General features: G+C 26.6%; 1 protein-coding gene across 1 annotated transcript in view; it reads left to right on the forward strand.

Annotated features, from left to right (window-relative positions):
• Window positions 1–628: 628 nt before the first annotated feature.
• The window catches only part of LOC136974273 (TWiK family of potassium channels protein 7-like), a 42852-nt gene continuing 31346 nt past the window's right edge, over window positions 629–12134 (forward strand). Inside the window, exon 1 of the mRNA XM_067269109.1 lies at window positions 629–1243. Within this exon, the coding sequence (XP_067125210.1) occupies window positions 790–1243 (454 nt within the window). The 5' untranslated portion in view covers window positions 629–789. The remainder of the gene's footprint in view (window positions 1244–12134) is intronic.

Here is a 12134-nt window from a genome sequence, read left to right on the forward strand (position 1 = left end):
TTCTATAAAACATCATTTTTACTCCGCATTTCTCCGAATTTATCCCTCAATTTCCCTATTTGCTCTGTTTTGTGAACCAGTAATTTTTACGATAACCTTTCATCTCCCTCATCTTCTCGATACATAGCCATAGATATATTTACCACTTGCGTATAATATTATAAGGATTACGCCCACAGCCTTTTTCTTTAAAAATAATAAAACAATTCCGTAAAATTTCTAAGAGATAGCTTGAAATTTTGCACTCAAATGAATCGCATTTATCTCTTTACAGCACCCTAATCTGTTAAGGATCGTTTAATGAACGCCGTTCTTTCTTCATCTTCCATGTTTAATTGAATAAATAACAACACTCTTCACGTAATTCGATAGGTGCAGTTTAAGAATTAATCGAGTGGGCGTTTCTTCAAGCAGAAAAAGAGAAGGAAGACGAGGAGCGACCCGCATCACCTCTCCATCTTTCATGTAATTCATCATCAAACTTATGAAGATAATTATACAATATTATTCCGGCATCACTAGATGGCAGTATGGCGATAATTGGGGAGTGTAGAGAGGTTCAGCGCTCCAAGTGGAAGATACCAGAATCAAGAATGGAGAGGAGAAGGTCCGGTCAATCAATGCCAAGTACCCAGCTAGCTGACTGGGAGTAGTTATAGTAGAGCCAGATACAGCGGTGTCATTGCTCTAGCATGTGCAGACGTTAGAGGGTTGATATTCTAAATCAACGTATTTTGGCACCCCAAACATGGTTTAAACGTGTTTTTTACGTGTTCTTAGACAAAGAAAATGGCTAGAAGAAAGGATAGGACGTCAAACAAAGGCCGTCCGGGTCATACACCGAAAAAAGAACCTCACAAATCCAGCCGGTGCATGTCGTGCTGTAGACGTTTCTCTACTTTATTGTTTTCTCACGTAGGTCTATGTGCTCTTGTCGTGGGTTACAGCATCATGGGTGCTTTCACTTTTCGCGCGCTCGAAGCACCCCACGAAAAAGAAAAGCATCAAGAAGTATCAAAGATTCGAGAGCAGACGGTCAAGAGATTGTGGGACATTACTTACGATCTGAACGTTTTGTATAAAGAGAACTGGACCAAATTGGTTACGGATGAGATTAAACGGTTCCAGAAGGAATTAGTTGCTGCTGTTAAGGGAGGTTACGACGGAAAGGATGTTGCTACAAATCAACAGTGGACTTTTTCTGGAGCATTTCTCTATTCTCTAACCATTCTGACTACTATAGGTAAGCTGGTTACCTTCTATTCATGTATAATAATTCATTTTTCTTATTTAAATTAATTTTTTCAAAAATATTCTAAGCATTCCTTCCCCATACGTTTATCATTCCTCCATCCACCTTCATCAATGGAAAGAAGCGGATAAAACTACGCTGTTACTATCGTGTAAGCTAGAGAAAGTTTATAGATACTCAACTAAAGTAATATCACATTTAACACGTAACACATCCCAGTTATGGGAGAGAAATCAATAAAAGAGCCAAGCCATATGCTAGCCAGTTCTAGATACTTAGCAACGAGCAAAAGAGAAATAATTAATAAAAATATATAAATAATATTTTAATATATAATTTCATACCATTTTATTTTATTATTAAAATTGAATATATAAATTCTTTTTTATTTTCTGATTTCTAAATTGCTCTTTTCTTTCTTGTAATATACGAGATAAAGAATTTTCTTGGACGTGTCATTATTTCCAAGCAATTTGTCCGATAACAAAATACTGTATTTCATCTGCAAAATTACATTTTCAGTATGTCCGACATCGTTTAGAATTTTTCTTTTTATATGCCCTGTATTTTTTACAAGGGAAAAACACGTAACATTTTTGCACAATTACTTTGGATTTTTCTTCATTAATTTAATGCGTGGTGAGGTATTTTTGCGCGTTCAAATTTTGGGGAAATTACATTGGAAAAGTTCGAATTTCACGGGAAATTTTAGACTCATCTGTAAAATCCCTTTTCTGGTAAATTCCTATTAAGGAAAATTCCCTAAAAGGAAAATTCTAAAAATTAAAGAAATTTATCAATTCATTTTGAAGAGAAATACCAATAAAAGGGATTTTTTAAAATTAACAATTTTTTTAAGAAAAATTTCCCTGAAAGGAAAATTTTTGAATTATTAATTTATTTTAACAGGAAATTTTCCTAAAAAGAAATTTATATTTCATTAAAATAGCAATGCTTTTCTGGGAACTATTCCCTATTCTCTAACAATAGAAATTTTCTTAAAAGGGAATACATTTATATTTTCCTTAATAATTAATTTTATTTTAAATTTTTTAAAAATTACATAAATTTTAAGATAAATTCTCTTTTAGGAAATTTTTCTTAAAATGTAGGGAATTTATTTCACAAATTATTTTCGTTATTTCAGAATAAATTTCTTTTTATCGAATTTCCTAAATAGAATTTTATTTTAAAATTTCCTATTCAGATTTTAAAACAATCTCTGAAATTCCCTTAAGAAACATTTTCTATAAACAACGTAGGGAAATGTTTTTTAGATTTTTTTTCCAGGAATTTTAGGGATTTTTCTAAAGGAATTATTCTGAAATTTCCTAGTTAGTTTTATCCCTAAACTCTCAATTAGGGAAACATTCCTTTCAGAAACTTCTGTAGGAATTTTTGAATAAATTTCCTTTTAGCGTCTTTCCTGAATGGAATGTCCAGGGAATTTTCCTTTCTCAAATTCCCTAAAGGAAATTTCCTAAAAAACGTTTTTAGTGAATCTTTGAAATTTCCTAAAATGGGAATTCCTTTTAAAAATTTTAAAGTAAACATTTTATATTTTAAAGATTTTAAGGCATTTGAGAATTCCACAAATTTCTGTACATTACCTTTGAAATTTCCCGTAAATTCCCTCTTTATATATTTTTCTCTAAAATTAAAGTTTAAATCTGTTTAAGTTTTCAGTTAATTAATTAAAACATAATTTTTTGACTTGTTGTTTCTGACAAATATTTTTGACGATTTTAGGGAAGAAATTTGTTATTTTGTGAATTATTAAGTAATTTAACTGCCGAGAAGCTTGAAAGGGCCACATACCTTTAGTTTAATGCCCATTATCACATTTTCAATCGCTCCTTGATCATAATGTCAACGTTTATAACGAGTAAACGTTCGTCATGAATGCCATTATCATGTTCTGTGGCCCTATAAAGTGTCCTTAGGCTCTACAGACACTTAAAAATATAACTTGTTCGCCTGTAGTTCACGAGCTACCGTTTGAAGGATATGACCAAAGAAATTTCTTTGTTGGGGATTAAAAGTAAAGTGATTACAAAGAAAATTTTTAAAATGTCTGTAGAAAAATTCAGGAATCGTCGTTATTCCCTTAGGAAAGGGAAAAAAAATCACTTTGCAATTTCCTAAATTACATTTCCGTTATAAAATTTAGGATAGAATTTTCTATTTCTTATATTAATCCCTAACAATTTAATTTACCTTAGAATAATAAATTATATCGATCGAATGCGAATAGGGATTTCCCTATTTTCAACCAATCGATGTTAATTTTCTATTACAAATGTATAAGGAAGAAATCATTTAGGGATTTTTCCGATAATTTTCCCGAATTTTTCCGAATTTCCCGATTTTCCCGAAGAAAAAAATAATAAAAATTGGATTTCCCTAAACTCTCGAAGTATCTTAGGGAAAAAACCCTTAAGATTTGAATTAATTGTTGAAATAAACCCAAAACGCGTTAACTTGATTGTTCAACTGTAGGGATTTCCCTATTAACAGAAGTAATAAGTCTGTCGTTGAGATTTACGAGTGTAGGGAATAAACGTAAAATCAGAATTTCAAGAAAAAATTACAGAAATTTCCCGACTGTAATAGAATACGTTTGTTAGAGAGTCCCTATCGTAAAGAATAAATATAAAAGCGATAAAATTATTAAAATATATTTATTATAACAGGGAAAATTATCACGTAAATTCCCTGCTGTTGAGAATAAATATTGTAGGGAATAAACCTGAATTAAACTTACAAAATAAATTGTAGGAATTTCCTTATTATAATAAAGAATAAATACATCACAGAGGGAATAATTTAGGGAATAAATTAACTGACATCTGTAGGAAATAAATCTATCTTCCATACTGTAGTTAATAAAATTGGAGTTTTAAGATAAGATTACAGAAATTTTCCTATTATACGAAAGAAAATCCTTAAATTTAAAGACCCACAGGGAAAATAAATTGCTACAAGGTAACATAACTTATCCTTAATAATTATTTACACAAATCCTTATTTTTAAACGGGAAAAACAAAGAATTGATGCATTAGAATTTGTTATTTTGATCAAGTTCAGAGCGATTTTCCCTTGATATTTTCATCATCAAACCCTTGTGTAAGGTATCAAGCCTATAATAGGATATGTACAGAAGTCTCTTATATATATTTTCCTCTTCTCTTATTTATTTTAGACATTCAAAATTGGAAAATTTCGATTTAGAAAAGCAATTCCAATCCCGAAATATCCTCGAAGTGAGTCACTTTCAGTGTAAATAATAATTATTGATTGGCACCAAACTTTAAATTGATGTTGGCTCCATAATGTTTAAACTTATCACAAGTTTAACCTTTAAACTTTTTTTATAAAAAAAATATATTCGAATTTTTTTTAATTAAAAAATAAAATTCTAATTTTTTATTCTTCTAATTAACCACAAAAATAATTAATTTATGTTTTAAAAAATTAATTAAATGTATATAAATTTTGTAATTTTTCCAATTAAACAAAAGAATATATATTTAATTTAAAATATTTAAAGTTAAAAATGTCTTCCTAAATTATCTTTTTCTTAAATTAAAAACAATTAATCAACGCTGCGAATATTTTACAAATAAATCACAATTTTTCGTATTTTTGTTTTTTATTCTAATTCATCAGAATTTTAATAAATTTTGGGAAATTTCTTATAATTTTCACTAATATTTTCGTCCTCTGCATCTTCTGAGGATGAATTAAAGAATTCATCTTCAGCATCACTTAATGCAGTAATTACCACTTCATCCGTGTATTACTGAACTTATTTCTATTCATTTTTATAGCTGAATCACAGCAATTATTCTAATCATTTCAAAATGAATCATAATATTTACTCTTGAGCATCCTTTTAAAAGTCTATCGTAATATTTATTCTTTGTATTCTTTAAAAACAGAAGCACAATGTTTATCTTTCTCATCTTTCTGTACGATAAAACATGGTATATATTTTTGTCTATTTTTCTAAAAATTGAATTACGGTATTTATTCCTTTCATCCGCACAAGTATTAATCACTTTATCTTCCACGTCCTAATGAATTACAATATTCGTTTTCATTCTTTTAAAAATAAATTTGACTATTTATCCTCATTTTCTTTTTATAAATGAATCACAGTATTTACGCTTCTTATTCTTCTAAAGTTTGAATTACCTTCTGCATCCTTTTAAACACAAATCGCAGTGTTGCTCCTCCGCATCTTTCTAGAGGTCAAACCACATCCTTTACATTCTTCACAATCCATATCCTTCTCCGTATTCTTCTAAAGGATAAATCACAATTTCTACATTCTACATAAACATTCTCTGCATCCTTTTAAACATGAATTGCAGTGTTACTCTTCCCCATCCTTCTAGAGGATAAGTCGCATCCTCTACATTTTTTCACAATCCATATTTTTCTTCTGCATCCTTCTAGAGGATAAATCGCAATCTTTACATTCTACATAAACATCCTCTGTATCCTTTTGGCATGAATCGCAGTATTGTTCTTCCACATCTTTCTAGAGATTAAATCACATCCTATACATTCTTCGCAGTCCATATCATTCTCTGCATCCCTCAGAGGATAAATCGCAATCTCTACATCTTACCCAAGAACCCTCTGCATCCTTTTATACACGAATCGCAGCGTTGCTCTTCATCCTTCTAGAGAATAAATCACATCCTGTACATTAAAGAATGAAAAAAGAACTGTCGTACTCAACGATTCACATATTGCAGTATATAACGACTCATAAATCTCAATATTTATTCACTTCATCTTGGAAAGAATGAGGCGGATAAATGCTGCGATTGTGTTTCATTCATTTAATTTCCAAAATTGGTTATAAATAACAAGAACATTTTATAAACGTTCAGAAATTCCTGTAAAGATCTGTCGTTATTTCATCTCTCCTCCTCTTAAATTACGTTTATCTCCAGAAGACAAGCCACAGAATTTCATTTTCAATTATCCTCCGAGAAATATCAAAATTATATATTTGTATCATCATTTTTAAATTATTACACAGCACTAAATCATTTACTAAACAGCGTATCAGAGTAGATAATTAACTACACTTATGACTTATCATCTGGCAATAAATTTATTTTAAAAATATTAAAAAAGTATTAAAAATTTGCTAGAAAATTTAAATTATTTTACATACTTTTAATACAATTTTTAATCAAAAGTATTATTTTTATTTTTATTTAAAATGTGTACATAAAATTTCAATGAAGAGATGATTATTTTTTAAAAATTATTTAATCGTTATTTATTTAAATTATATTTATTAATATTTATGAATGGAAAAATTATAAAGTAAAATCGAATTTATAATAAAAGATTGAAAGTAAATACATTTAAAGATGAAAGGAAAAGATTATTATACATTGATTATATTCAGCATCACTGCTTTGCTCTTCCGCATCACTTTCTCCATTTTACTAGGGGAAAAAAGAATAAGTAAATTTAATTTATTTATTATTTATTTAAATCCGAATTTATTAAAAATTTTATAATAATAATAATAATAATAATTGTAATAAAAATCAATTTGAATTATTTATATTTCATTTTAATTTTGCTATTTCGACAGAAAGAAAAGGTCAGCATCTGCTGAAAATCCCACTTCTCACTATTACAACTTTTGACATAACAAAATGAAATTTTAGAATATATTTTTGAGTAAATGTCATTTTAAATTTAAGAAAATATCGAAAAATATTTTTATATTCGCTTCATTTATTATAAAAAAATAAATTTTCTATAGGTTATAATAAAATAGTTTTATAGAGGAAGAAGTAAAGAGAGTCATCTTTTATAAGAAGATAAAATGGATTTCAAAGCGTGTTTAATATATTAAAATATATAAAAAATGTTATTTAAACAATTAAATTGCATATATTTACACTTTTATATTTTTAATTTAACGAAGAATAAGGCGATGTAACGTTAAAAATTACTTTATTTTTTTTTAAAGGTTAGAAAGTATATTAAAGTTTATTCCTGATGTTAAAATAAAAACAGACATTTGGAGAATAGATTTTTCTCTTGTAAAATTTATTTTACAGCAAGCTAAACTGTACTCTTGTCTTGTCAAATCTCTTCTATTGATTCTACTTGGAAGGAAAGTAAAAATAAGATTAAAATGCATTTTTGTATCAATGATAAATTCATCTTCTTATACTGAAACATTTGTCATTTTTAATATTAATTTCTTTAGACGAATGTAAGTTTAAAATGATGATAGAAAAGATGATAAAAAAGGAGAAAAATAATGCAATTTTGATGATAAAATGCGTTTTAAAAAACGAAGATAATTAGATGAACGTTAAGAGAGATTAAACATAAGTGATGCTAATTGGGATGATGGAAATTATTAAATAAGTGATGATGGAGAAGATAATATTGGGAAAATTTGTGTAGAACGATGGTAAAAAATTACAGAAAAGAATGATGGAGTTATTAATTTAAGATAATAATTTAGGCAATTGAAAAAATGCTATAAAACTCAAATATTAATAGTAGGAAAGATTATATGGGCGATGATAAAATGAAGACGAGAAGAAAATAGAAGTAAGTTGCCAGAGAAAATATGACAAATAAGAGAATGGCGAGATAATTAAAGTCAAAGCATGAAAGAATAATATAATAGATGATAGAAAAGTTACAGAAAAGATAACACAGTTGCGATGATAAATAGATAAAGGAGATGATTAAATGTGGATAAAAATATAAACAATTGAAAAGATGATAGAGAATTAAATTTGTTAAAGAGCCATGAAAATAATAAGATGAAATGGTAACTTTACAAGTAGGAAAAATATTAAAAAGACGATAGAGCAGATGATTGAAACGTTATATAGAAAGTTTGCTAGAAAAGATGAGAGAAATGGCACAGGAAAAAAAGCGAAAGGAAAAATGATATCAGAGAATAGGAAAGGACGAATGATATAGCATTACTGATGATGCGGCAATTCTAATAGATACATGTACATAATCCCAAATCATTTCGTAACGAATACGTCCAGATCATGATTAAATATAAACACAGCATCCATAATTGAGACGAATGTTGATTCATAAAGCTCTCATTGCTTAAACTGAGTCAATATTAAAGATCAGTTGCATATAATAAGCTTATTTAAACTTCAAGAATTTGCTAGAAGCAAGGAAAAAAAATAAGAGAAAAAATTCAGATAGGAAAAACGGTATATTTAATGATAAGATTTATGTCATATTTTGAAAAATTAGACTATTTAACACATTATTTGATATTTAAAATAAAGTTAAAAGGATAAATTATCTCGGTAAAGATCTTCTATCTAACTCTTAATTAATATGACAATATCTAGTTTATATCTGACTTTGATCTTCTTTAAGTAAGGTTGATTTATTTTCTTCTTTTCTATTTTTTTCCCTCCTCCTCCCCTTCTTCTTCTTCATCCTCTCCTTCTTTTCAATCTCGTCCTTTATCTAGTACTAACTTTTATTTAAACGTATCGGTTTTAGCATTGTTTAAAAATCTTTCCTGAATTGTTCTATGGCGATTGAATCTCTTGACAAGAAACGAGTGTTACTGATTGATAACGCAGAGTAGTTAAGAAAAACTTTCTTTTTTCAGAAAAAAAATATAAATTATCTCTCTTATATTTTAATTAAAACTGATTTTTAACAGATATAACAACCCCTTTTCATTAAAATAATTAATTAATTAGTGATACGTTATTTTAAAAAGTTCGAGTCTCTTCAACATTTAAAGAAGGATAATCGAGATAAAATTTTATTTAAAACATTTTTATAAATTAAATATTTATATTTAATTTCTATTTTTATTATTTATACTAATTTTAAATATGTTATTTGATTAAAAAACAGTAAAAGTGTTATATTTATAAATCGATTTTTTTTATAAAGAGCTTAACTTAGTCCGTTGAGATCGTTCCTTTTTTTTAAAAAAAAATAATAAAGTATATTATATTAAATTAGAATTTATCAGTAAAAATAAGATCCAAACGTTCTTTTCTCGTTTTATTTATTTTATTTTTAATGAAATTTTGAATTCTCTTGACATTTTCTTACAAATATTATTAGATTCTTGTAAAAGAGTAGAATTTGAAATATTTACTTTCCAACTTAAATTTTTATTATAAAATTGGAGGTTTATATGTATTTATTTTACTCTTTTTGTTGTTTTTTTACCTTTTCTACATTATTGATTTGTTGTCAACGTCCTCAGGATTAATCGACAAATTCTCTTAACTATCAATATTCATGACAGTATCCAGCTGCTAGCTTTAACATTATCCGAATGTTTCCTATAAAATTTAAAAGAAAAACAAGTGAAAACACTTTTAAAATTATAAAAATATAAGAGAATAATCTAGAAAATTGTTAAAATCAATTTTATTTAATTATATTCATTAAAAATCATTTTTTTTTATAAACCAAAGAACTCTTTCTCTCTCTCTCTCTCTCTCTCCTCTCACTTCCTCACTCTCTATATAAATATATACGCTTTAATTTAAGACATTTTGCACATTTTCTATTAAAATTTAATGGCGTAAAAGCATTTTAAAATAGTAAAAAAATATAAGTTAATAGCATTCTAAGATACGTAAAGGTCAAAACATAAGAAAGATAATATCCTATAACATCATTAAAATTTATCAATATCCCAGAGGAAGAAGGGAGGAAAAAATCCATCATCTCAAGTTTATATATATGTTTCTAAGTTTATTCAGAATTTAAAACATTAATAGGAAAAGAAAAAAATGCCAAGAAAACATATCAAACTGCCTAACAAAATTATATCCAGAAGAATTTTTTTAAATATTTAAAAATCCTGCTTTGAAAGTTTATTTTTGGAATATTTACATATAAAATATTTTTCGATCTTGATATCTAATATATTTTTATACTAGATGATTTTCCATATAAATATATAAGTTTTCTTTTTGTTTTTCTTGCTACTGGAACAAATGAAAGTGTAGAAAGTGACATTAGAAATCAACTCATAGAATGTCAAATAGAAAATGGATGAGATTCTCACTTGATTTTATACAATGTTATGTTTCTTTTCTTGAATTTTTTTTTTACTTTTTATTTGAAAAACTTTTACAGAATAAAATAAAATTTTAAAAAAATGTTTAGTTAATTATATTATAAAAAAATGGAATTTTTACAAGTTGAAAAATTGATAAATTTTAATCTATAAAATTCTATTCTTCTTAACTTATTGGTGTGATGTGGTAACAATCCTCGCACCTATTTAATAAAGCCCCATCAAAAAATTAAATTTTGATCAATCTGTGTGAAGAGGAGGAAGAAAAGTGCATTCTTTCAAGGAGAATAATGGAAGTATCGATTTAGTATGAGGTATAGTCAGAAAGGAATGGTCTTTTCTTGGCGTTTTATGATAAAGAACAAGTCTGTGCTGACAGACATATGTCTTTGTTGTAATTAAGATAGAAAAGAAGTGAGCCAGAGATAGTCCCGCGGTGCAGTGATCTTTCTTCGTTTCGTCTTGGTTTTTTTTCACTCCATGCCCATTTTTTCTCTTCCATTAGCTACAGCTCATTGATTCTCCTACATTTTTTTTCTATTTTGTCTAAGAGGTTCGAAGAGGAATTTATTTAGTAACTATGAGTATGGATAGCTTTAAGACAAATAAGAATAGAAGAACGAAGAGTGGAAGAATGAGAGGAAAAAAAAAACAATTTTACAGTTTCAACATTCTCTAGAAATGTAACAAGAATAGTGAAACGAGTTGATACATTAGCAAAAAGATTTTTCTTTCCTCTTTTATCTTTAGAAAATTCAATAACTATGGAAATATCATTCACACTAAGTTATTGGTAATCAGGATACTTTTAGAGCAAGTCAAAATCTACTTACAATGCTGACATTTTTGCAAATAAGTTATCTTAATGGATAAAATGTTCCCTTTCAGATCATTTTTGAAATTTCTGAAGAGTGTTTAATGGAAACGCCTTAATGTCATTCACAAATAATTTAAGATATATTTTATTTCCATCTTTCAGGAATATTTCTATAAATATATTTTCAACATTAATTTACTTAAAACTCTATAAAATTAATTAATGAATGAATATTATAATAAATATATAATTTATATTTTCTTATTAATAATAATAATACATATTATTTATTAAAATATTAATTAATTAAAAACATATATAAGTTAAAAATATTTTAAAATGGATGCTGGAATAAGTAATAATTTTTTAAAATAATTTAAAATATTTATTTTTTATATAAAACATAACGTTTGAAAAATAAAAATCTAATTATTTTAAAATAGAATTAATAATAAATAATTAGATTAAACGGAATTTAAAATTTGGTTTCCTGTAAAGGTTGCTTCGCCTTTTACAAGTAAGTCACACTGGAAAGCAAACATCCAGGAATTCCTTCTTTTTTTCTGCTTGACACTTCAATTAATAAAGTTACAATTCATTTACAATTGAAATAAATTAATTATTTTAAATATATAATATATAATTCGTACTTTGTTTCTTTAAAACAATTTATTACATTTTCTACAGTAAAATAAGTAAAACGAAATTTTTAATTTAGCCTATTGTTTATTGATTAATAATAATTTAAAAATAATCACAAATAAGTTATTTATACTTAAAAATTAATAAAGAAACTTTAATTTAAATTTACATAATTACATTTTAAAATTAAAATAATAAATTATGTTTACTTTTAAATTTGTTTCGCCGTTTAAATTCGAATTGTAATGAAAGCAAACATTTAGGGGTCGAATTCTTCTACTAGTCTTGTTATTAATGTATAAAGTTTAAAACATTTTAAAATTTTAAT

This window comes from Centruroides vittatus, unplaced genomic scaffold, assembly GCF_030686945.1.
Source record: "Centruroides vittatus isolate TY-2023 unplaced genomic scaffold, ASM3068694v2 contig_345, whole genome shotgun sequence".
Lineage (NCBI taxonomy): Eukaryota > Metazoa > Arthropoda > Arachnida > Scorpiones > Buthidae > Centruroides > Centruroides vittatus.